The following is a 25,981-nucleotide window of genomic DNA, read 5'->3' as shown; positions in this document are numbered from 1 at the left end:
TTCAAACATAGGCTGTGATCTGTAAAAGGACTGGACATTTGGGAGATACATCTGGGTAAGTTCAGTAGAGATACATATTTTGACTCTCTCTCATGGCCAAATAATGAAAAGCAGAGGGGGGGAAAGGGTTGTAAAAGGAAGTCAGCAACACCTCTAACTGAAATGACTGTCATTAGTGATGCAAAGCTTTCATAACTAAATTTTCAGTCATTTATTAAAGTATGAGTAGGAAATACTTGTTTTCATTGTAGGAATTCAGGCAGATCCAGACAACAAAATATCGGCGTTCAGTGCCGTTTAGCTGATTTCCACCAAAATATGGAGGCAGAATTAAAACACAAGAACTTTACTGCAGGCTTACCAATGCAGTCACTCGAGATCCCTTTTTAGTTTCACAGCCTAGAGGACATCAAATGGTACATCATGAAAATGAATGTTTTCCCTCAAGACAGACAAAGGGTAACATTTGTAACTTCATAAGATCCCAGTCCATGTGCTTTAGTGCTGCCTGGTTTTAATTGGTATATCTGGTGAGGCTTTCCAGAGGGAGAGTAAGGCATTCTCACACTCCAGGGGATAATATAGGATTCTGTGTCTCAGAGGTCAAACCAGAGCTGTGGTGTGAGGGAGGCAATGCCCCTTCCTCTCTGATGCCCAGAACCATGAAATCTCCATTCATTTTCAAAAGCAATAAAAAAAAAGTACATTTACATCAATTAATGATACATTTCCCTTTATAATGTCCCTTCTGTTGCACACGAGGCGCACTATAGATCATTTTGAAATGTAATTAATATTTAAATGACGTAAGTGTAATTGCCACGTGCGTGAACACGTACTGTATATTAAAACATAAATAGCTCGTCACTGTGCAGTGCACGCAATGATGAACTGCTCAGCGCTCCCCACTTAAGCAGTCAGCAGTGAAAACCCGACTGCGTGTGCGTGCTCTGTGCGTGGTTGCCCACAGTGGTGTGCTGCAGTCCGCTCCCTGCCGTAGTTGAGTAAAGTACATGGACATTAGCGGGCGCAGCGGCACAACCACCGAGCTGGAGTGGATTAAAACTGCGTGCGTGCGTGGAGAGCCACTCGACGACCGACTGCGAAACCCCCGGAGTGTAATCCCAAGTCCGTTACACTAGTTTGCAAATGCGAAACAGCAAAGCAGAGGCTGTCGGTAAACTCAGTTAGTGGCGTGCATTGTGTGTGCGTGTATGTGTGTGTGAGAGTGTGTGTCAATCAGGGAGAGAGGGAGAGAAAGCTCGGCGGGAATGGCTTCATCTCCGTGCGGCAACAGTAACTTTGATTCCGGTCTGGAAATCAAAACTCGCTCGGTGGAGCAGACGCTTATTCCTTTAGTTTCGCAGGTGAGTACTCCGGAAACCTAAACCGTGACGTTTAGTTATCGCATTCGAAGCCCTTGTGCTCTCAAACCACACTTCGACTTTACAGCTGTGTCGAGCACATGACACCGATTCTGTTGTTTACCTATTTGTGCACTGTGTCTGCAGTGCGTGCTTCCTTCCCGTGCTGCGTTTAAAAGCAGTCCCACGTGCGAATAGTTTATCAAGTTACGACACTGTGGTAGTCCTGTAACTGTTGTAGAAAACGGAAAAAGTAACGATACTCAAAGTTTTCTTAAGTTACAAAGGTGGGCACAGCCAAGTCTGAGGAAAATAAGCTGTGGATACGCTGAACGGGTAACTTGGGAAGTTTGTGATTTACAGAATTACATAACAGACTAGAATAATGCAGGGTAGTGAAACTGTTCACACCCAGAAGGCAATAAAATGAATTATGATGATGGTTCTTTATCTTTTTGAGACGATCGCAAACTCTCCAGGAAGTCTTCACACTCTTCAGAGAGTAGCCCAGAAGTCCTCCTTCGCCACTCCAGAGCTGTTCCCGAGCTGTGGCTCTCTCTTCTCTAATTGAGCCACTTTGAAGCACGTGCTTTGTTTTTCAATAAACACAGGAAAATGAAGGACCCACTTAAGGCCACTGCACTCCCTCAGCAACTCTCCACTCTTACACACTTTAACAGTCCCCGGATTAAACAAAACAAGGAGCTTAGGTCAATAAGTTAATGAATCGTTTTATTGTATGTTGGTTAGAAGCTGGAGGCTGTTTGGGCCATTTTAGGCTTTAATTTGCATGACTATCTTCCGCTCTTGTTTCCAGCATGTCACAAAAATGGGGAAGTCTCTGCTCCTGAATAGGGAAGTGACCACTAGTCTTATAAATGCTAATATCCCCCTGTTTTGTAGGACAGGGTTGTGGTTTTCACTTGAAAGACAGTGGGAGAAATCAGCATCTCACTGCTGGGTGAACAGAGTCTGGATAATACCACACTGGGAGGCCCATGACACTGTCCCTGCCCCTCCTGTGCTCACTGGCAACCTGCTTCCTCCCTCTCATTGCACAGGCTCATTTGAAAGATATAAGGTCATCCTGTCCCGAATAGATATGAGTTACTTATCAGAAAAGGACATCTGTTAGAGGGATGTGCTTTCCATGTAGTGTGATAACTCAGGGCTAAATCTGTGCGAGCGTATACCGGCAGTGCAAGCAGGAGTTTGGGGAACAATATTCACACTAAGTACTGCTGTAATAATGCGCAAAAGTGTACAATAAATGTCCCATCCCTTGTGTTAGTGTAATATTTGCTGTCCCGCAAACTTATGGTGCACTCCTGCCTGCTGAGTTATTGGCTGGGCTCCCGTCTGTAGAGGGGTAAACTGTGATATGCATTCAGCTTATTACAGTCCATAGAGGGCCTCAAGGACAGTGTTTCCTAATTTTCTGTTTTTCTCAGTGTAAGGCCTGTCCCCATAGCAACAGAGCTCTGCAATGCTGAAAGAAACCACATTTTCAAGGACCGTCAACTCCATATGTAACATTTTGTTGTTGTTTTGTCATAAGATCAAGGTCACTGTTAACTGATACACAGGTTCCTCTTTGTGTGCAAAAATGCACAACTTTTCCTTTTATTTTTATTATTATTATTTTTTTTAAAGAAATGATTCTGAGCATGAAATGATTAGTCTATTTTACCGAAGCAATAATTTTGACAATCTGATTCTGACAATGGATGATATTTGAATTTAGATTTTGAAATTAGACGTCCTCTGGGGGCTTAAGTCAGCCTTTTCTGCTATTTGTGGAGATGCAATTGATTCAAAGAATAATTGCTGAAGGTAGAAAATTGTTTGTATGATTCTGATTTCCTAGAAATAGTTTCCATAAAAACCCCCAACAAAAAACGTATGTTATAGTGACCTTCTTTACGGAGTCACTTAGTTGGATTTTACATGGATTGCTTAGTAAATCTCAAGCATTAGGTGTGGTTTTTTTTTTTTTTTTTTTTTTTTTTTTTTACAGATTGTAAATAATCAGATAAATTGAATGAAATTATAAAATTTTTTAAGTCAAATCATTAATTTTGAAAGGTCATGATGGTTATTCTGACACTGGTGGTTGTAAATATGCGGTTTTTGGTGTTTGTGCACGCTAGGACAGTGCTAGGTTATAGTTCGTAACAATTGGGACTCTGATTTGAGTAATCGTGACCAGCTAGCCTTCATTTTCTGTCTAAAATGCAGTGAATAAAACAGCAACAAAGCTGCTGTCTTGTCATAATTCAAGAAGGACCGTAAACTTTATTCTGATTGTAAGGATGGTGACTTGCAGGTGTCACGTATGATAATAAACTGCTTATTGAGATTCCACAATGAATGTGCAAAAATTATTGGCAACAAAACAACTGTTAGTGTTCTAAATAGTTTTTCCAGTAAGAAACTGCTGTTGTAGATTACAGTAGGTACGCTGGAAAATAACGGCTAATATATTTGCAAGAACTTCACCGTAAATTACTGGAAAACAATCCTGGACACTTGCTGTTTATGTGTGTTTTTGTGTATGCACTGAATGAGAGAAAAAGAAATCGCTTTGCGAGAAAAGTCAGTAGAAAGGCTGATGGTTAACCCAGCTGTGATAATAAAATTACCTGGCTTCAGGTGTGTATGATAACTTTGTTAACGGCGTTATGTGACATTTCTGAGAATGAGTATTGCCATACATGCGCATCAATTGAATTAGTGTACTTAGAAACACTGACTGTGAGGGCTGTGCTCTGCAGCTTGTCTTCTTAAGGAGCGTTGTATGCATGCGTGTGTGTGTGTGTGTGTGGATCTCATAACTATCAAAGCGGAAATGAAAAAGCAGTGTCAGTCTGAGAGCCTACGTTTGATAAGGTTTTATGTTGTTTACTCTCCCCTTTTATTTTTTAATTATTTATTTCCTCTCCTCTCGCCTTGTTGACGTTGATATCCTCAGGCCTCTGTTATCAGCTTCACTCCCACCAGGGTGTAATTATAGGCCAGGGAAACCTCCCCGTCTTGCACTTCATACATATACACAAACTGGATAGATGCACGCAGTCCCACCTACGTCTTTCCTTTTTATGCTTGTATGTTCTCCTGTCATACTGATTATTTTGTGTATGCATTTTTTTTTTTGTGTTTGTTTGGGGTTTTTTTTGCACCAGTAGGTCAGAGTCATTCCCAACTTTCCAGCTGGTCTGAGATTCTGCAATTTAAATGAGTCCTGTTTTCTTAATGGACCACCTGGATGCTTTCGGGCCGCGTTCTTTATCATTTTGACCAGTTCCTTCCTTTTCTCCTTCGACTTCTTTTTTCAAACTACAAAATGCATTTTCTTGATTTCTAAACGACACATTCTCCTATGTTAATACAAATTTTGTAATATGCTTTGCTTCACCTTTGCCATCGGTTTTGTATTCAGGGACATGGTGAGGCTAATGAATTGCTCTGGTGGTGGTCAAAATGTAATGGCCATCATGCAGAGAGAAGGGGAAACTAAAGCAAACACGTCTGCTGTTGTGTGTGCGTGCTACCTGTGATGTGGCCTATAGCCAGCTGGAAGGCAATTAGCAATACTCTGGATGCTTTTTCCTTGAGATCCGATTCCTGTTTTGAAGTGGTAATTAGTGGGGGGAAAAAACAGTTATGTTCCTGGGCTTTTATAATTGAGGTGTGTTTTCCTATTAAAAACGCAGCAGCCCAGTCTGGGTGCGGACATGGTGGTCCACACTGATGAAGTGTAAAGGTGCTGTTTTGAAGCAAAGACTTGTGGGAACGAATAGGAGCTTGGGAATAATCTCTAAGACTTTGATCAGATTGGTGTACGTTAAACACTCGTGACACCCTGGCCTTGTGATTACATAGCTCAGCTGTCTCCATCATTTTTCTTCAGGCCCGAGCCAGGAGTTTCTTAAAAGATTTTCTCCTATAATTGGGCCTGGAAAATCCGTTCTCTGTCTGCGTTTGTTAGCATCGACTTTGTCATGCTTCCAGGGGTTCTGTGGTGGTTGCAGTTTTGCTTTCTGAAGTGTTATAGAACACTGTGGGGGGGGGGGAGAAAAAAGCTTTCCCGTGTTCTTTTTGCTCTCAAACTGGATTGAAATGGCATATTTATCACCCAAACAAATGCTCAGGGGAAAGTCGGAGGATGTGATTTTTCTCAAAGCTTTGCCATTTTGCCATAAATTTCAACATTAAACAAAAAAGCTGACAAAACACGCTTCATAAACATACTCCAAACTTAACGGCTTCGTAAGCACGGCCATCAGTCAAATTTCCGTTCCGCCCTCTGGAAATACTGGAAATTGAATTTTACTGTGGTACGAGGCTCTATTTCCTTCCTAATGTTCCTGGTCCTATAGTAGAGTGACATGACAAACGTTCAGGTAGTGAAGTTGTTTTTTATATCTAGACAGAGGCATTACTGTTGCCATGAGCCCTAACAGATCTCCGTCCTCGAGTCGTATGATGATAATGGAGACAAATGGGTCCCTGGCATGAAAGTAAAACCACATGAGGATAGCAACGCACTCCAAGCTTGCACGTGAATACACACTCATAAATCAGAGCATATAAATATAACATGATTGGGACAACATATGCCTTTATTGTATATGTGGGAGATGGGTGGGGAATTCCACAGTGGTTTGAGCGTCTTTGTATCTGTGTACTCTGATGTGTGTGATTGTCTGCTCACGGATAACAGAATCTACACAGATCTGTGGTGGTGGGATTGTGGTTTTCATGTGTCATCGTCTGTTTTGTGTTCTGCTGCTACAGGTTGTCACCCCGTCCAAGTTCAACCCACTGTGGTGGTGACTAAAACAGAACGCCTGATAACACAATTTGAGAGCAACCTTTTTTCCTGTTACGTCAGTATCAGTGAAAGATGCTGATTAATGGCCACGCTATTTACACAAACACTCCCAATCACCAGTGTTGGGAAGGTAAAATATATTCCACTACAGATTACAGAATACATGCCCCCAAAATGTCGTTTGTAACATATTTTGTTAAGTTACTTAATGCAAGGAACGTATTCTGAATACTTTAGATTACTTAATATAATGTCATGCTTTTTACAACTACATGAATGTACTATTGCTGTGTGATTTATTACTATTACTGAAAGTTACTTGCCACCAAGCTTACATTGTTAGCTAAAGTTAGCTGAGGTTAGTTCATAGACTGCTTTCCGAACTGCACATGATTATTTGCAGCTAGCAGGTTTTTAATGTTATCCAAGTCTAACAGTCAGCAGTCTATGAACTAACGCCAGCTAACAATGTTAGCTTGGTGGCGGGTAGCCTTTAGTAATAGTAATAAATCACACAGCAATAGTACATTGAAGTGGCACATAACCCAGGTAGCTACCACAACTAAAACATAATAGTTGCAGTAGGCTAGTGAACTTACTTTCAGATGTTTCTTTGGGTTGGAGGTGGAGGCTTTTGACGCTGAAAGTAGCTTGGTTGCTGGCAAACAGAGTTTGCATTGCACGGTCAGATTTGGCCCATCCCTTTTTTTTTTTTTTTCTTTAAATGTGAAGTGGTGTCAGAATTTCCAAGTAAGAAATGCATTCCTGCCTGTACACTGCTGGCTCTGGGTCCATTGTGTAACTGATGCCACCAGGATTAACATGACGCTTACATTAGAGCCTCTAATTCCGACAATGCGTGGAATTACCAGAATTAGAGAGGGGATAGCCTAACATATGAAACAGGAAAAGACCGCTGTGAAATCCATTTATTTCAACAAAGTAACTGTATTCCAATTATCATCTTTTTTTGGGTAACTGTAACGGAATACAGTTACTCTTATTGTGTATTTTAAATACGTAATGCTGGTACATGTATTCTGTTACTCCCCAACACTGCCAATCACTCATATTTCCATACAGTATATTAGGGCTGTTCAATATAACGATATATATGGGATGACGATATAAAAACGTCTATCGTTTCATTTTACGCTATCGTTTGTTTCGTGGTGTCACAAAATAAACCGTTTACAGCAATATTTTTTCATTGTTTTGATGGTCACTGTAGTGGCTATATTAATTTCTTGAAGTTCTCTCTTTCTCTTATATTTAATATAACCACACTACGGACGGACAAGCGCCTGTTTTTATGCGTTGTCGTTAGCAACAACGATGGTAAAACCATCGCGTGTCCGCTTGTTTACTTTCCACATAAACCTTTCACAATAAAGCTCAAGATCCTGTTGAGACTTTTCAAAATAAACTGAATCAAGTGAAAGATTATTATTTACAGATGAGAAGCAAAAAAGAGCCGTCAGGTGCTAAAAAATAAACCTTAGACTCAAACGTTAGAACAGGTTTTTCCCCGCAGCACGCTGTGTAATAAATACTCACAAAGAAAACTGCGGCCGTTACAACTTATTTCTAAATGTATCGGTTAAAACACTCGACTCCAGGTACACGACGGCCAGCTGGAAACACTTCATGAAAGTTGAGCTGCCCGAGAGTCACAGAATTTACAGAAAATGTTAAATTTTGATTTTTATATCATTATCGGGACGATAGAATTCTTATATCGGGATATGAGATTTTGGTCATATCGCACAGTCCTACACTATATACCCTTTTCCCCTCTAAAGAAACTGGGAGATCGTGCGGTTTTGCAGGTTGGTTCTACACATGGGCTCTCAGCTGGTTTAAACATCTAATATATGAATTGCAGTGAGCCTGACTCGCATTATTGTTGAATAAATGACGCTCTTTGGCATGTCCTTGTTCAGCAGTAGGAAGTAAACAGTCAACAAGCCTCTTTCATCAAAGTGAAATGAGATGCAATTCCACTCGGCTCCCCTTGTTTTCTAGTAAAGTGGTTGCATTAGGCAGCTAACTTTGTCAATTTGGAGAATCCACATTCTCTCTTCTGATGATTAAATCCACTCTTCTAAGCCTCCCACCCTGACTCATATTCACTTTTCATTGCATTTCTCTAACACAAACACACACTCAGTGTCATGTAAACACACATGTGCAGAGCTTAAATGATCGGTGTTTCCCCCTTGTCCCCTCGAGCGGTCTTTTCATTATTGCTATCAGGGGAGTCATTACAGATTGCTGTTCTCTTTAAGTGCAGATAAAAGGGTCTGTCTTACATGTCGAGCCGTTGACCTTTCCTCGGTTAATATACTTCCAGATGAGAAAAGTGCTTCTTTTTTTTTTGCCTGTGTGTGTGTGTGTGTGTGTGTGTGTGTGTGTGTGTGTGTGTGTGTATGTCTTCATTTATGTGTGTGTGCACCTGAAACCTCCAAATAACCTGGCCCAATGGGATCAGTCACCTAGAGGGAACAGCAGAGTTAATTTAATGGTGCAAGAAGGCAATCTCACGCTCTGCAATTTAACTTATTTGAAAGGTGAGGCTAATAGCAGAAGGTGCTTTTAATTGTCTAAGGAGAAGCCACTGCCTCTGACCGAGATGTATGGCTATATCCTGAAGGCTGATAAAGTATTGATTAAGCCCCTCTCCCATCATCAGTCAGCCTCAAATTGCTTTCATTCAGTCTTTCATTGACCATCAAATGAAAATGGGAACAGACTCATTTTTTCAGTTTGTGAAAACTTGGGTCCTAGTTGTCTGCAGTAACACTGAGTGTTTGGTTTTTATCCGTCAAGGTTTTACAATTTTCCGCCGTCAGATTCCTGAGAGAAGGAGTGTCAATAACAAAACTGCTGTCAGTGGATTCTTATCTCGACTATCCAGGATATTATTTTTGTAAAGATATGTTGCCATGCATTTTTTTTTTTCTTTTTTGCAAATTACTATAAATTTTTTAAAATTCTGTTATCACCGCAACTTCCCTGAGCTCACTGTTAATATGATCTGCCACCGTGTTCACGCACTGTGTGTGAATGATCCTCCAAGACCTGCAGAGGCTCTTAGGTGCTTATTATTCCTGTTTAATATCAAGTGATTGTCTGGCCCATTGCCGCCCTGTGTTTACAGTATATTTTTCTGAGTTATGATGATGAGGTAGTGATGGGACATCTCATAAGTATGAGCACACAGGAGGAAATCTCTCTGTCAGTGAAGATGTGATGCCTAATGTGGCGTGATGTTTTGTGTTGTCCAGCCTCACACCCTGCGGATTAAGATGGATGTATAAACACATGGCTGAAGCACAAACAAGGACATATGTATTAAGAAACCTCACAACCTTTTCCTAGGCTCTCATTCTGTAGCTGTACATAAGGAATATTTTACTAAAATAGCACAGATACATGTTGAATAGCTTTCTCTGTTTTTTAAACTGTGCTCGCTAAGAAGTAAGATATAGTGTTGCTGTACATGCTGTTAGGACATGCAGACTGAAGAGTGAGACAGGACAGGCCTCTTACTGTAATCTTGTAGGCATGCACTCTCCTATTTGCCTTGTCATGTACTGCTAGAGATATGACATGATATATCTATATTATCTGCTGCCTGGACAACCGCAGGTAAACACACCACTGTTTGGCAGGCAGCTGTTTGTTTCTTGTTGTTTTCCTCTTTGTGTGTCTGTGGCTGAGCATTGTGATCATTCTGGTCTTGAGCCCATGACATTGACCTGACAGTTTTACACACTGTGGGGTTTAGAGGTTAAGCTCTGCAAATCCTGGTTATGACAGGAACCCTTTCTACGTTTCCAGGTAAACCATTGCACCATCCTATAGTTTCATGGTAAGGGTGACGTCTTTATATGAAAGTGGAGGTTGCTGTCACTGAAAATATCGCACCAGTCAGTGTTACTATTCCTTTCTGTACTTGATCAGCCGGTCCTTGTCACGATCTTCTTACCTCTGTCCTCCTGGCTTGCATTGTAAGGAATGTAGAAATATCTCAAAGTGAAAAACAATTCAAGTCTAGGAAACGAAGCAGTCTTTAAGCATTAGTTGGATAGAAGTATAATTATCTTTTTGATCATGTATTATCTATAAAGGTTTTCTGACACTCATCCCAGAGCTGTCCAAGTCTTCCTGTTTGTTCTTCTCTCCTTCTCCATCAGCAACATTGCTAACTTTACCTCCGAGGAATCCTTCAGCCTGGCTTGTATGTGTTAATTGCTTTCTTCAAGCGTCTTTGAACTTCTCCCCCCCTCGATAATGAGTTCTTTTAAAAAGATGAGGTTTGACATGACAGAACAAAGACAGTGTGAAGGGCACAGGGAACATAGAATACCAAACATTTTCTGTAATTCAGAACAATTTCAAAGTTGCCGTGTCACCTTTGCCATCACTTAATGTCTGCACTGTTTGATTAAAAATAGATTTTTAAAAAAAAATTTAGTTTCTTTGTTAATCTTTTGATTACTTAAATGATAAATTTCACTTTATGCTAAATCGGCAAGCATGGCACTTTTAATTCAGTGCGATATCACTTTTAGTGACTACTTCAACCTCAAGCAGTCGTGTTGAGTGACTGCCAGATCACCTCACTTTGTGGGGTGATTCAGGGTGTGTCTGAAAGGAAGTATCAGTATGTAAGATGCTGTAGCACCTCGTTTGTATGTCTTCCACCCTTCCTCTGTTGCTCTGCCCAATTTCCTGATTTCGTTTTCCTGTCACACCCCTTTCTCTTTCGGTCTTTAGTTCTGCCTTTAGCCTTGTGCCTGTTTTCTTCTCACCACTCTCCACTTACCTTTCAGTTTTCTAACTATTAATCTCAACTTCTCCAGAGAGTTAGGGGCTCTATATCACCTCATTAATTATGCAGCTTGCTGAAAACCTAGCTAGAGGCTGCAGGTATAGCCTCAGCTGAATAGCTCAGCCCAATCATTTCTTTGGATCTTTCCCTCTTTCTTCTCTACCGTAAAATGAGACGCAATCTTCGGGACTGCATCCATTCTGAAGAACACTAATGGGAATAGCATGTAACCAGCTGAGCCAGATTTGGCCGTCTCTTTCTCTGACATAGAATGGATGAAGATGATGCTATTCTTACCACGTTTTGTCTGACCGTCACATATCTTCAGGGGAAATGTTTTCTGAAAGGAATGCAATGTTGAAAGCACAGCTGTAAAGAGATAGGATCTTGGACATTTTGAAAAGACTTTGTATCAAGAATGGGTTTATATAATTTTAACTTGCAGGATTGAGCTATGTTTGTAATTGTCAGATTTCCACGGGCTAACTATAATGAAATGGAAAAGCAATACATTCCCCTGTGTCAGTTTTGGCCGGCGGTCATAGGTTCTGTCCAATTTTATGCTGTGGGCCTGGAGTCACAGACATCCATGGATTGGCACTTTATTAAAGAAGGAGCATGATAACAGCACAAACACTAACTACAACTAAACAAAATGGCTTCCTTTTATACTCTACCTTTTCAGGTGAGCATCCGGAATAGCCCAAGTATGGGGGGTTAACTAATCAACATGAAAACATAACCCTCCCCACAAACAAACATACAATAACATTAAAGCACATCACAAACATATACATATTTCCAACACATACTATAAACAAACCAATAACATAAGCTTCACCCATTTCTATCTAAATTAAAACCCTCTTTAACCATACTCCCTAACCCGGCACACTGGTCTGCTCCAAGAGCTCTTAAACAGGTGATTGAGCCGCTTTCACTCTTTTGCTCCACATCCTGCAAGAAGCAACTAGGACAGGTGAGTACCTTTACAAGTTCTCATTTCACATATGTTTAGGTTATTGATAAATGATTAACTGCAAACAGCTCTAACTTTGGCTCTTCTCCGACACAGGTAGGATGGCCAGTCCCACTGTCTCTTTTCAGTTACAAGCTGTCAATTTAATCATATGTCAAATAACCTAATAAAAGACTCCATAAGAACGAATGTGTTTTCTTTATTCCCTATTTTAAATTCCTAATCCAACAATTAATCACTAACAATACCCCCCTGGTCTCCATTACACCCTGCCTCTCAAGCAGACTTTTATCCTTTTGATGAGCTCCAGTGCGATTGCCTAATGCTGCGTTCACACCGGAAGTGATGTGGCGACCGTATAAAGTGAATGAAACTATGAGCAAAAATACCCACTGGCGGCACAAAGTGGGAGGGACCCAAGATGAACTTTTCTCAAGTTATAAGTCAGCCAATGAGAATGTACCATACTGCTGATTGACAAATGACCTTATAGTAAATGCATTAATAGGTTACCTAGGCAACAGGAGGCTAGGATGTCTGTGAGCGACCAGCTGTCAGCTTCACAGCGATGCACGACGACTGAACCACTACCAGTGTGGGTACAACTTTAGACTACAGCTGGAGATGGTAGTTCTTGTTCTGTGGGCTCGGTGTAGGAGCCCATGAAATGGATAACCAGCTTCTGAATGTTCTGGTTAGAGCAGAACGTCTGTCAACAGGTGCAGTGGATAAAAGTGGCGTACAACAACATCCTTTCGTAGAAGCACCAAAAAGAAATCAAGGACCACCCCAGCAATCTCGCCACAGCAGTCTGATTAGCAGCGCCAAAAACTTTCAGAATAACAGTGAGGCATTGATGGCGGATGGCATTATCTCAGTTGCATGAAAAGTAAGTCACCTATACACTCAGGTGGCTATCAATATACCTGGGCAGCCTGCCAGGTAAAGTTCGTGTGCGGCAAACACTCTGACACCTAGCTCTTGGTATGAGGAAGATGTTCTCATCTTGTCACCGTTTCTAGATGACTGGAGCCAGCGGGTGACAGCTGGGGCCAGTCAGCCGGGATTCATAGCCCAGTGTGTACATGTGTACTTAAGAACACATACACCCAGGACCAACACCTATAAATAAGTTAAAGTCACTCTACTCCTATAAATAAAGTTCTAGTTGTTCTGGGCATTTCTCTGGATCTGCTATCTGAACGACTGAAAAGAGCTCTTGATATGAAAACTAATATTAAAACGTGAGTGTGAGAGTTAGTGATTTTAGAAAAGAGTGTTTACTGCATCGTCAGTGGGACGTCTATGGGTTGCAGGTACTGGTTCATGTTAATGTCGTTTGATGTTTAAATTCTGCACCGATGGACCTCAAACCACTTGAAGACATAGGTATGTGTCATGTAGTGAAAGCACGTTCCCGAAGGCCCTGTGAGAATGTGTTAGGGAGTCTGTGTGTGTCACAACACAGGCCTTTATACAGCCTGCAGTTAGGGGGGGCTGCATTCCTTTAAGGGCTCAAGTTTCGAGCTCCCACAATGTGCGTGTGTGCATGTGTGTGTGGTGTCTGAAATTGTGCCTCCATGTTCTTTAAAGGGCATCACGACTAAGGTCAAAAGTCAAAGTCTCAAAGGGCAAAAACCTTGATTCTGGCTGGTATGCATGTGTTTGTCTGCCCCCCCCTTCGTTCATTGGTGAATCCTCCAGCTCAGCGTATAACGTTCTGTGTTGTGGCTTCTGATGTTTGGTCTGACACACTTCATTGCTTTAGTATTGCAGTACTTCACTTTCTAAAGTCCCTTTCTTCTCACATGTCAAACCTTCAAGACAACATTCTTAGGAATTTATCTCCGTCTGTTCGAGAATGTCTCTTGCTCTGGGGCTAGTTTGTAGCTGCGTTGGCTTTTGTCTACACCTGACAACTCACATTTCTAAATGCTTCCTTCCGTTTTGTAAGAAGTTGACCCAAACCCCCCCCCCCCCTCCAAAAAACGCAGTAGCCCAGAATTCCCAGAGGTAGCTTGTGGAAATCATTTTGGTGGTTTTCATCAGATTTGACCTTCAATAGGCAGCTGAGAAATGAAGCACATTTTTCTTTGTCACTTTGCTTTTTCATTCACCAAAAAACAAGCCGTGATTAGTTTCGGAACAGACCAGTGTTTCTGACAGGTGCATTTGGTCAGCTTCCCCTGCTCCTGCAGAACATGCTGTTGCTGAGTGAGGCCGTCACAGAGCCTGGTTAGGCCGCTTTCACACACTTTTCACTGCACACTACTACTTGTATTAGTTGTCCATTACTTGTAATTACCAATTATGATGACTGATGGAATGTTTTCCAGGCCAAGTTGGGAAGCAGTTCGGATTTTCCTGTTGAGGATTTTATACAATTACCCAGTCATTAAACATGGCTCAGCATGAGGACAACCTGAGGGGGGTGACTTTCATGTGTTTTGGTTGTATTGTTCATAACTTCGGGTTTTGTAGGGGGGCAGTCGTCGTCATGCAACACTGCATTCAAGAAAATCACCCAAAGACAAATATTAGCTGCAATGTTCCAGGCTAAAAAATAAGTCAACACTTCTAAGCAAACTCTCCTGTCTTTGTTTTACTCGCAGGATGTTGGTTTGCGAGCTTGTGATGATGTGAGAATATAAGTTTTAATACCCCTGATTGTTTTGGGTTATACTCGTGGTTTCATCGAAATAGATGTTGCTTGATGATGGATCTGGAGATGTATTTCTAGCAGGTTGCTTACGGTTATTATTCCAACTTTTATTTTCCTTGTACACAAGATACTCATCAATCTTTAGTGGTGGCTCAGGAGGTCTTGATTGAGATAATTAAAGGGCAGAATGAGGACTACGATAAAAGACTCATCAGGAGCTGGAGTTTGCCTTTTTCATGTGCTTTCAAATGTTTCAACAACAAAGATAAATCTTAGAGGGAAGTCAGATGCAAGGACAAAGCAGATACAGTGCTTAGGGCCACGTTGTGTTTGGTTTTTCTTTTTTTTTTCTTTTTTTTATGGGTTCAGAGGTTTCAAAGAAAACGATTTGCCACAGTCCATTTGAATTTCTACACCCCATGTTTCTTTTGAAGGTGTATGTAGGGTGAAATTGACTAAAATATTTAACTTCTAGGAAGAAAATTGTTTCCATGTTTGACTTTGTGCCACTTCTCTGCTGTTATACCCGCTACAGAATACCAGACAGCTTTTAGACTGCAGGTTTAAGTTATTCATCAGTTGGAATTTTTGGTCTGTTTATGCACACCGACAACGGACCATGTCTGCAAATGAAGACATCCACTAAAATGGTATATATATATTTTTTTTACTCCTTCTTGATATGCAACAACTTGCCCAAAATGAATGTTACGAAACAAAACAAGACTTGGTGTCTAAGCAAAGGCTTCTGAGCAACACCGTATGAAATTTCTAACCTGCTTCTGGATGTGACAAGAGATTGAAGACTTCACATTTAGATATCATGAGTGATGTCTCGATGTTTTTTTTTTTTCTTCAGTGTTTTGCTGTCTTTGTGACATTGACTTGCCAGATTAAATAACTGCTGTACTCTGGTGAGGCTTTCTTGGGGTGGGGTAGGGAGGGGGTTTGGGGCCATGGGGTGGACGTCACTATGAAACTCCTCGGTCTTCAATGGAACAAAGAGCTCAGTGTAGCCTGGAGAAATCTCTAGCTGCATATGGTGTACGTTTCCAAATGGGTGGGATCTCATCTGCATTGCCTTGCTGCCTGAGCCAGAGATGTCTTTGATATTGCATCTTGGATGTTTTGCAAAAACGTGCTTAGATCAAAGATATCTGTGCTGCCAGGCTGGCTGTCTTGGTTTTACTTTGATAACAGCTTGATCCATGTAAAAACAGTTAGATCCAAGTAATTAGCGTCATTGTCCGCTATTCTTTCTGTCTGTTTTGAGTTGGTTAGAAGCTGACACGGCATGGTTTACACTCTGAGACTAGGATATGCCTCCTAGAAGCTTTCAGTAGATGAGGCTTTTGGCCATCTTTTTGATGTAAGTAGGAAAATCTAAGCTTTTTTTCTCTCTTTTTTAAATTCATCCAAAATATATTTGTTATACTATTTGTAAGTGGTAGTCTGTTACAGGTGTGCCAGCATTATGATGCTGAGAAAAAAATACTTTAGCACCATTCAGGCCGGAGCCACTCTTATAAAATATGAAAGGAGATATGTTTTGATTTCATTATTTAATATTCTTTTGAAAGAAGAACTACATCTGCATTGTGTTTTGCTCAATAATAAAAGTGTCTCTCTCTCAGCTATAAACTCTCAGATGGTTTTAGCAAATTACTTTTTGTACTCTTTATGAATACTGCTTTTCAGTAGGTGACTTTTTTTGACTCCCCCAAAACATTTTTCACACTTCACTTGCAAAAACCTGAATCCACTCTGCATCACGTAGGACAGAAAATGGTCTCAGTAATACTGTACAGATGTTACTGAATAATTTATCATATTCACATGTAAGCAGCATTCAGTATGCGATTCAATCTTGAAACTGAGGGTAGGTGATAAAACTGCCTCCTGTTATTCCAAAAAAAGCAAATCCGAAGCTTCAGCTTGGCATAAAAACTCAGAACAAAGAAAAATGGCTACATTGACACTGTTTTTATTATTATTCTTTGAATCCTAATTTATGTCTATATGCAATGTGTCTTTGATACAGCAGTTGCAACACATAGCACACACTCAGATGCACGAAAAAAACAAAACAAAACACTGCTCTTAGTAAAGATAATGAGCTAAATGTTAACCAGCGTCGCTACCCGTAAAGAGAGATGATGTCCTAATTGCAAGTCTGTGGCACATATGATGGTGTGAATTTGTCCAAATGAAGCTGTAAGGAACTTTAATCTAAAATTACAGTTTTGTAAAGTCAGCAGTCTCACGAATCCCAAGCCTAGAATAGCTGCAGATGTGCGCGTGATGCTAACGATTTCCCAGACTTTATGCTAACTAACTGGTGGCTATAACTTCAGTGCTCTTAATTTTGATATGAAAATATTAAAACTTCTAGTTATTTTATCTATACAAACAGTTGATTTTCTTCTACTTATCCAGTTTAGGGTCAGCCCGTGACCACACCCTACATATGTTGGCAGGCTGTTGCAGAAAGACACCGAGCAATCTTTGGACTGTGGGAGGAAGCCAGAGTACCTGGAGTGAACCCATGCAAACACAGGGAGAATGTGCAAATCGAACTCTGCAGTAAATTCTAATGGCTCCACGTGCACAGCAGTAAAGCCAGCGCAAGGGGTCTTTTCATAACGTGTAGCTTTTTAAAATCATTATAAAGGGTTTCACTTTTCAGTGAGGCTGTGTGATTAGGGGGCAGGGATAGCTCAGTAGGTAGAGTGGTGGCTTCATGATCGGAAGGTTAGGGGTTTGATTCCCCTGAACAGCTACCCTGAGGTACCCCTGAGCAAGGTACCGTTCCTACACACTGCTCCCCGGGCGCCCGGTGGCTGCCCACTGCTTCACTGAGTGAATGGGTTAAATGCAGAGAGGAATTTCCCCACTGGGATCAATAAAGTATACGTTATTATTATTAATAGCTGACAATAAATTTGCAGATTTAAAAAAAAAAAAATACTATTGTTGTGCTGCGACTGTAAAGGGTTTCAAAGCAAAACACGGTCATGAACCACAACAGCACTTTGTGTCATGGTCTAGTGCTCTACAAACCGAAGGGATCGATTCCCTTCTCTGCTCTCCTTCCCATCTTGGTTAACCTTGGATTGTGGTTAACAGAGCAAAAATTGATCCGCAGCTATGGTTTGTTTGTCTACCCCCCAGCAAGGACTACTGAATCAGAGGTCACTCTCCACACACTGCCTCATACACTCTATTCTCTAAACTTGCTCTTAATGGAAAAAGAGCAATATCTCTCAGAAAGTTTTCAGATAATGTAGAGTTTTTGGCTCCGTGCCTCCTCTCGGTCATATCTTTTGTGTTCCTGCCTTAGTTCTCTACCCTTTTCCTTATTTACTGTATATCCTCTTCATTCTCCTTTCTATCTCTTCATCACAGCTGTCCATCTGTTTCTCTCCCAGGTTTATCATCCTCTCTTATCAGCTGCTGGTTCCTCTAGACTTCCTGCACCTCATATCAGCCGTACTGATTACACTGTAGCAGCGCTTTGCTTTCAATAGACTATGTGTTACTGTCAGTGCATGCACAAACAAACCAGAGCGGTGGGGTGGGGTTTCATTTCTCTCATAGCTATGTTTTCTACTTGGTTAAGTAGTTCATCTACTCAAATGTCAAGGAAGCACGTTAGCACTAAGCAGCTTAATAAAGGTGTAAAATGGTCATTGGTTTAATAACCTTTGATTTGCTTTGGTTTGTGGGGGGAAAAAAAATAAAATTGTCAACTCACAGACTGCCTGAACCTCAGAGTGACTCTGGAGAGCTCTGTGCTCAGCCCACTCAATGGGCCCCACTTAAGACTTGATAGATTTCCCATTATTTTTAGACTGCAGTGATGGAGTACCAGGTAGCACACACCCATTTCTGCTTTCCTCTGAGCTTCTTGCTTCCTGTGTGGAAGCACTGCCCAACAATGGCACACAAACACTAAGCCAGTCTGCTGCAAAGCCCCAGAGATAAATGCTTCTTCATGTGAAACAATCACAAAAATGTAATCTGGAAACCCCGGGCCATGCTTCCATCCCTCTATTTGGAAATCTGTCTCTGAGAGGTTTCAGAGCAGCTTTGAACACTTGAACCGTGGCAGAACACGGCGGATCGATGCCAAGCAATAATTCCAGGCAATAAGTGGGATTATATTTGTCGTTTATTTGACAGTGAATGGTCCCTTGGAAAATATGAGCTCAGTTTATTGGTTTGTCTACTGTGTGCCAGCCATGCAATCTATTCGGCTACTCTGCTTTCCTCTGCATACTCGCGGCCAGACAGATCTGATTAACTGTCACACTGATACAATGTGGACCCACTTGCTCTTCGTAATCATACCAGCTGCAAAATAAGACGAGAATCCAAAGATGTTTAATTCTAACATTTCATTTTTGCTTTGTTTAATTTTGGGAACATGATAGAATAATATCAAAGGGTGTGAAGAGTGTTGTGGTAGAAGGGACAGATGTGTTCAAGGTGGGGGTGGTATGACATCAGGTATCGGCTCTGAGACGCTTCTTGTTTGAAATGGTGATGGACAGGCTGACACATGAGGTCAGGCAGGAGTCTCATTGGACTATGATGTTTGCACACGGCATAGTGATCTGTAGTGAGGGCAGGGAGCTGGTAAAAAACAACCTGCAGTGCTGGAGGTATGCTCTGGAGAGAAGAGAAATGAAAGTCAGTAAAAGCAGGACAGAATGTATCTGTGTGCGTGCGTGTGTGAGTGTGTGTGTGTGTGTGTGTGAGAAAAAAGGCAGACAGGTAAAATTAAAAAAAGATGAATATGCAAAGAGCAGAGGTATTGAAGGTGACTGAGTTTAAATACCTGGGGTCAACCATCCAAAGCAACAGACAGTAGGTGGAGATAAGCGTCAGGGGGGATTTATGACAGAAGGATAGCAGCAGGAGTGAAAGGGATGATTTACTAGACTGTAGTGAGACTGTTATGATGCGTGGTTTTAGGGAAGGATTTAGAAGGATTTTATCGGGAGTGACCAGAATGAACATCAGATAGACAGCTCAGGTTGAGAGGTTTGGAGTTAAAGCTAGAGAGGCAAGGCTGAGATGGTCTGGACATATGGGCAGGAAGGATGGTGAAGATGGACCTGCCAGGCAGGAGGAAAACCTCAGAGATGATTTGTGGATGTAATGAAGGAGGACTTGCACAGGGTTGGTGTGACAGAGGAGGAGGGAGAGCGAGATGGAGGTAGGTGATCTGCCCAGGAGACCACTAAAGGGAACAGTTGAAAAAAGATGATTTATGGAACATCATAAATGTAGTTTTTGGGGGTTGTTTTTGAGGCAGAGCCAAAAAAAAAAGTTTTAAAGAAATCTGTGTAGTCAGCATTAAAAATATTTTTGATTGATTCACCCCCTTGTTTAATTGCTTCAAGTTCTTTGTCCAGTTAAACATATTTGCATTTTTTTTTTATTGTATTCAAAGGGCTCCCTGCAGAGTCAGCTAATCTAGCCAAGGCTGAGTTCCTTTCACACACAAAAGCTGATGAAGCGCTTGCTGTTGTGCTCCGAAAAAAACACGTTTAGTTTATAAAACACAATGTGCCAGAATACTGATTCAATTTCTAATGTATTTGTACCCCTTTGCTGTTCACATATGTTTCGCACATACAGTAAAGGGAAATGTTTTAATTAAGTTATTAAATGTCCTGTAAAGTACCATGTTTCCTCTTGCATGTTAAAGCCATCAGGCCTCATGGATATAAAAGCTGTGCGACTTTGGTGTTTTATTAGTTTGCTTTACATCGAGCCTACCCACACAGCTAAGACGACGCTGGAGAAAGTGTAGGTACAAGTCTGTCAATGTCTCTGAGTGCCCCAACAAGAGACTCGTCGTCAGCATGAAAAAAAAATTTCTGCAGAGATTGACAAATTTTATCACTGCTAAAAGTGCTTCTGTTAAGGAGCGAGTAAAATGTATGCATACTTATGCCAATAGGATATTTCAGTTCTCCTTTTTAATGCATTTGCAAACAGTTGCTGTGTCATTATGTAGAAGGGATGAAAAGAAGAAGAAATACTTTTGATAACCGATATGGGTTATAAAAGTGCTATAATGCAGAACAACCATCATGTTAATCTTCACGAATGCTTATCCTAGGAAACAAATGCAATTTTGGTACATTTTGAAATGTAACATAGCAACCTAACATATGAGTGCGCCAGTCAGGAAGAAAAGGTTAGGAAACGAGATGAGCCGCCGCCTCGGGGCGTTCTGTACGGGGTGCTAACCCCCGCAGCACACGTATTCCTAGGCTACATCCCCCAAGTACACTGGGGGAGGAGGTGAACAGTTGAGACAGCCGAAGTGAGTTTGACCCAACAGTTACACTATGTTCAGATCACCCCTCTGCTCTCCTTGGTTGACCCCACTCGCTGACTTTCTCTTTGTCTCTCTCCATTTCTCTCTCTCCCTCCCTCTCTCTCCGTCTCCCTCCCACCGACTATCCACCGAATTACGTGAGCAAGAGGAATGAAAAGATGTATTGTGTTCTTTTGAATGCGAGCTGCGTGTGTTTGTGTTCGAGTAGCTGCCATCCTCTACCGCTATGCAGACATTGCGGCCTTAGCATGCTACAGTGGTCAGAGGAGAAAGGGATGTGTTTTAAGCACCATTGTATTTACCGCCCTTTTCATCATGTCATAAGTCCAGTGTTGCTTGCAGTGCACACAGAGGCTCCATTTCAACAGTCACACTTGTACACAAGTTATTTTACTCACTGAATCGTGTGGAGAGTGGAAGTTAGCCCAGTGAAATTGCAACGTACACTCTGGTTACTGTATAGGTTTTGCATCAGAGTCCAAGTTGGCAAACTGCGTCCACTAAAACTACCATTTAGACAGCAATGTTGCTTTTTTCTTCTGTGCAGTCTTGAAATGGAGCCATCTGACTACTTTACAGTGATGATGAAGACACACCAGTCTTTAATTATCAAAAAAGGGTAAGAATTACCTCAAAAAACAAGAGATTTGAGAAGGTTAGATTTATTTTTCACAGCTGCTTTCTTTTAATGTGCAGACAATTTTTTTTTAAATTTTTATTTATTTATTTATTTTTCTGGAAATCTGAACGGCGTGCGATGAGAAAAGGATTCAATGAACTGTTTATATTCATTTTGCAGTGATGGAAACTTATAGATGACATGAAAACTGCACTCTTAATTCAACTCCAGACCATTTTCACGATTTTTTTAAAAAAGATTTGTAACAAGAATATATCATATATTAGCACTTTTTTTTTTTCCCTGACAAAAAAAACCATAAAATAAGAGAGCCTGTGACAAACACACTTTGCCATTCAGTCACTAAGCAGACATGATACTCTATTGTCCTTCTTGAGCAGCTGCTTAAACGCAGTGGGATGCAGCTAGTTTTTATTCATCAGCGATAACCTTTCTCGCTGATGTTTGCTGTGGATTCAATCTGTCTGTCCACATATTCAAATGTCACCTCTCATTGCTAAGCGAGAGCTTGAAGGCCAAAGAGTGCCCTTTTCTCATACAACTCAGATGGGGTACAGTCTGATGAAAATCCAACCTCATTCAACTGCTACACTGTATTCTGTTCAGGTTGTCTTTACTGTCAAAGAGCCCTTCTTTCTGTTTGCCTGCCTCTGCATCTGCAAGCCTCATTACGCCCCCACTTCTCCCTGTCTACCTCCATCAGTGTCCCCGCATGCTTGTCTGTCTCATCAGCTTCATCTCTGTTGGCATACATGAGCGAGTGGGCTACGGTTCATGCCATGTTCTCGTCTTCTGACTCGTGACCTTCGTCACTCGCGTCTAGACTTTAATCAAACAAAGGAAAGTAACACAGTGAGTTACAGATTTAACAATTTCGACTGACAAACAAGAAAACACGACTGTGTAAAACAAAAAAACCCAGCTTATTAGAGCTCGCTTGAGCAATAATAACAGAATTATATAAAAATACACTGAGGGAGCCCTGGTATTCACCACAACAGGGAATGCTCAATTCAAAGCCAGTTTGACAGGTTGTCAGCTCAGTTCAGTATAAACACTGGAAGCAACACAGCTACATTGGCTTTGTCCGAAAATAACAAAAATCTAGATACTGGAACCTTTTGAGGACAATTTGTGGAGGTGAGAATCTGTTCTTTTGCTAGAACCAGCAACTTCCCTTTGGCCTTTTCTGGTTTCTTGCCAACATAACAGTACAAGTACAAAAGTTCAGGAAGATGCAGTTATTTTACAAAATTTTGAACTGTTCCGTCAAAATGACCCGAGGCGCCAGGTGTAAAAAAAATCTTGATAAATACTATGGGCAGCAATCCAATACCAACATTTACCAACATTTACTGACTCTATAAAATTGTACTGTAATTATTATATCTTTAGTATGACATTTTATGACTTACATTTGTCATTCGTGAGGGAATTGAAATTTTACCAGATGTTTTGGTATTCTGTTTGGCTCACTTCAGAGGCCGGTTTTAACACAGTCTGTTTCAGAAAATCTCATCTTTTCCTGTTGTTGTAATCGTGTTCCTCTGTGAGCTCAGTGCCATCTGGGAATGCCTGTGCTCCCACATCGATGGAGTGTAGGGATCCCTCTAGAGACACAGTCACGCTCACAGTCTTGTGCTTTCGGCCCGTGAAGTACATTTTGTGACAAGGGAGGCATCAGCGGGCATAAACTGAGGTTCTGGTCTGAAGGCTGCCGTCTCGGGCTTCGGGAGCTTTTAATGGGGCCACCAAATCGAAGTGATCTGAAGTTGGTCTCCGAAAAAGATTTCCAAGGTCATAAACCTGTAGCTTTCTGCGTGGCCTCTGCAAGTTCATTACAGCAAGCACAGCTGTGTGTGCTGATAAGACCTACTTTTTCTGTCACTTTGTTCTCCTCTGTTTCTGTGGCTGATCTTCCCCTACGCACTTACATGTTATAAAGAGTAATAATGCATATCTGTAAGTGACAGGTATAGTATGCATCTCTACCAAATAACCATGGACGGAGAGACAGATGGATATTCCAGCCTCGATTCGAGGGCTTATTAACTTCTTTAAGCTGCAGTGTTCTTCCTCGCTTCTGTTACTTTTCCTTACAGTACAAGTGGTTTGGGCATGGTGCCAAAATAAGGCTTTAAAAACAGCATAAAGATTAAAATTTACACTCCTCAGGGTGTTATATAGCACAGACAGACTTGTGGTACAGTAGGTGTGATGGTTCCTGCAGGTGTGTGTGTGAGTGTGCTAAATGAAAATAGCTCTGCATATGCGGTCTAATTCCCAAAGAATGCATGACTAGTCGAGACTACATATGGATGTGGTTTAGCTTTGCTTTAATGCTAAATTGAACTGCAGCCTTGTGGTTGTAATTTAACAAATTCCACCACAAAAAACTTCTGGTGCGAAAGGTGAATTTTGCTGCATTAGCTGACTCTGTAGCGCTTACTGTTGTATTTGTAGGCAGCTGTAAGGGATTAAATTTAGTGTTTTTATATTTTTGTTAGACGTGGGCATGACGCGTTAATGCAGAATATTCCTGTTAACTGGCCACTGGCCATTGTTTAGCAGTGTTTGTGTTTAGTAATGACCGGTGCTGTCTTGAACACTGTCCATATCCATATGGGCCACTTTCCCAGTCAGTGTGCGTGTGTGTGTGTGCTTAGTTTAATCACTTGTACATTGAAATCACAAGGGATGAATGTGCATATGCTGTCTAAGTAATGTGTTAATGCAGAGTAAGAGTAGGATGGTGCAGTTATGCACATGTACGGTGTACCCTTAAGGATGCAGCTTAAGCACTGCAAGCTGTTACTGTACTGTATGTACTGCAGCAGTGCAGCTCTAGGGACAGACTAAAATCACTTGCTGCACACAGGAGTGTAAAGAAGAGAGGGATGGAGGTAGAAGGGGAGACGGAAGACTTCTAAAGTCACAGAGGAAGGATGTGTGAAACAGAGGATGACTGTAGGTATTCATTGAGGAAGAAATAAAGACGAGGTAAAGAGCGATGTAGATGTGACATGTCCTTGACTTTATTCTTTTCTTCCCTTCACCTCTCCTCATCTATCTGCGTTCGCGCTACTTCCAACTCCCTTGTCTCTCTTTTCATCTCTTCATATATTAGAGTCTGGCAGTCAACCAGCGCAGCATCGAACTCCTGTCTGCTTGCAGCCAATTTGGAAGGAATTGCTCACCCATTAAAGCGCATGTTCACTGCGACTTTCATCCCTTTCCTCTTATGTGTTTTTCTTCCTTCTCTTCCTCTCTCTCGCTGTCCTGGGTGAACAACCAGCCCGTCTCTCCTTGCATCAATAAAGACCAAACTGAAACTTGGATTTTTCAAGGGTACCACTGCTCACATTCAAAGACTGGGAAAGCAGGGGGGGAAACAAAAATAGTGGAAAACACAAACACTTATGGCGTCCTTTTGGGTGCAGTACTCCTCGCAACAATGATTCCTTTGTGCTGTAATAGGCTGAAATGAGACCTGGAAGTGTTCTTTTTCCCATTTCACAGTGATCCATAGGCTGTAGAGTCTATTTAATGAGAGATACAATCTTAGGCACACACAAACAGACGGCTGCCAAAGTTTTAACAGATGGAACGTATTTTTTTCTTTACATATCAACAAGGACAAACACAAAAAGACAGTCAGATTAAAGGAAAAAGCACAACAAAACTCATTTTCATCCATTCAGCAGGTAAATATGACCAAGATGTCAAAACTCTCTTTTTAGTTCTTTCCACCTCATCCGCTTCTCTTTTCACGAGCTGTCACCTCCTTCTTTTGTATCCAAAAAGGGAGGAAAAAAACATGCAGCAGTTCTCCAGCAAATCAAATACCTGTATCTGCAAATATGCATGCAAATGCTTACAGGGGCAAAAAAGGGGAAAAGAGCTCTGCTGTCACCACACATGGATGGGTATTTCCCCCCCCCCACATAGTTCCATTGGCTGGATTTGTAGCTATTTCTGTCTAAACTCTAGAAAAAAGTCTCTTTGCTTCAGATAAATTCCCTTTATCGGGAGGGAAAGTGAAGCTTAGAAGCACAGATATAAATTAGATGAATAAGGAGACCAACACAACACTTGCCGAGCAAGCAATTATTGTAATAAATGTCAACAATGTGTGTTTAATAGGGCCCCATCAGGGCTGTAGGATCAGCTTGTTCATACTCACGTTTATCTTGCTGCCTTTGCTTTTATTAAATGACAAGATTGATGCAAATTTGCCATCGGAGAAGAGGCTCTGAATTGATCTGTTTTGAGTAAATTCGATTTCTCCTCCACAGCAACACCCATTTATC

General features: G+C 41.3%; 1 protein-coding gene across 1 annotated transcript in view; it reads left to right on the top strand.

Annotated features, from left to right (window-relative positions):
* Positions 1-902: 902 nt before the first annotated feature.
* ctnnal1 (catenin (cadherin-associated protein), alpha-like 1) overlaps positions 903-25,981 on the top strand; it is a 53,657-nt gene continuing 28,578 nt past the window's right edge. The window contains exon 1 of the mRNA XM_005728284.2: positions 903-1,367. Within this exon, the coding sequence (XP_005728341.1) occupies positions 1,272-1,367 (96 nt within the window). The 5' untranslated portion in view covers positions 903-1,271. The remainder of the gene's footprint in view (positions 1,368-25,981) is intronic.

Source organism: Pundamilia nyererei, unplaced genomic scaffold (genome assembly GCF_000239375.1).
Source record: "Pundamilia nyererei isolate P.nyererei 1_Seehausen unplaced genomic scaffold, PunNye1.0 scaffold00028, whole genome shotgun sequence".
Taxonomy (NCBI): domain Eukaryota; kingdom Metazoa; phylum Chordata; class Actinopteri; order Cichliformes; family Cichlidae; genus Pundamilia; species Pundamilia nyererei.
The sequence above is the reverse complement of the archived record's forward strand: the minus strand, read 5'-3'. Positions and strand labels throughout refer to the sequence as shown.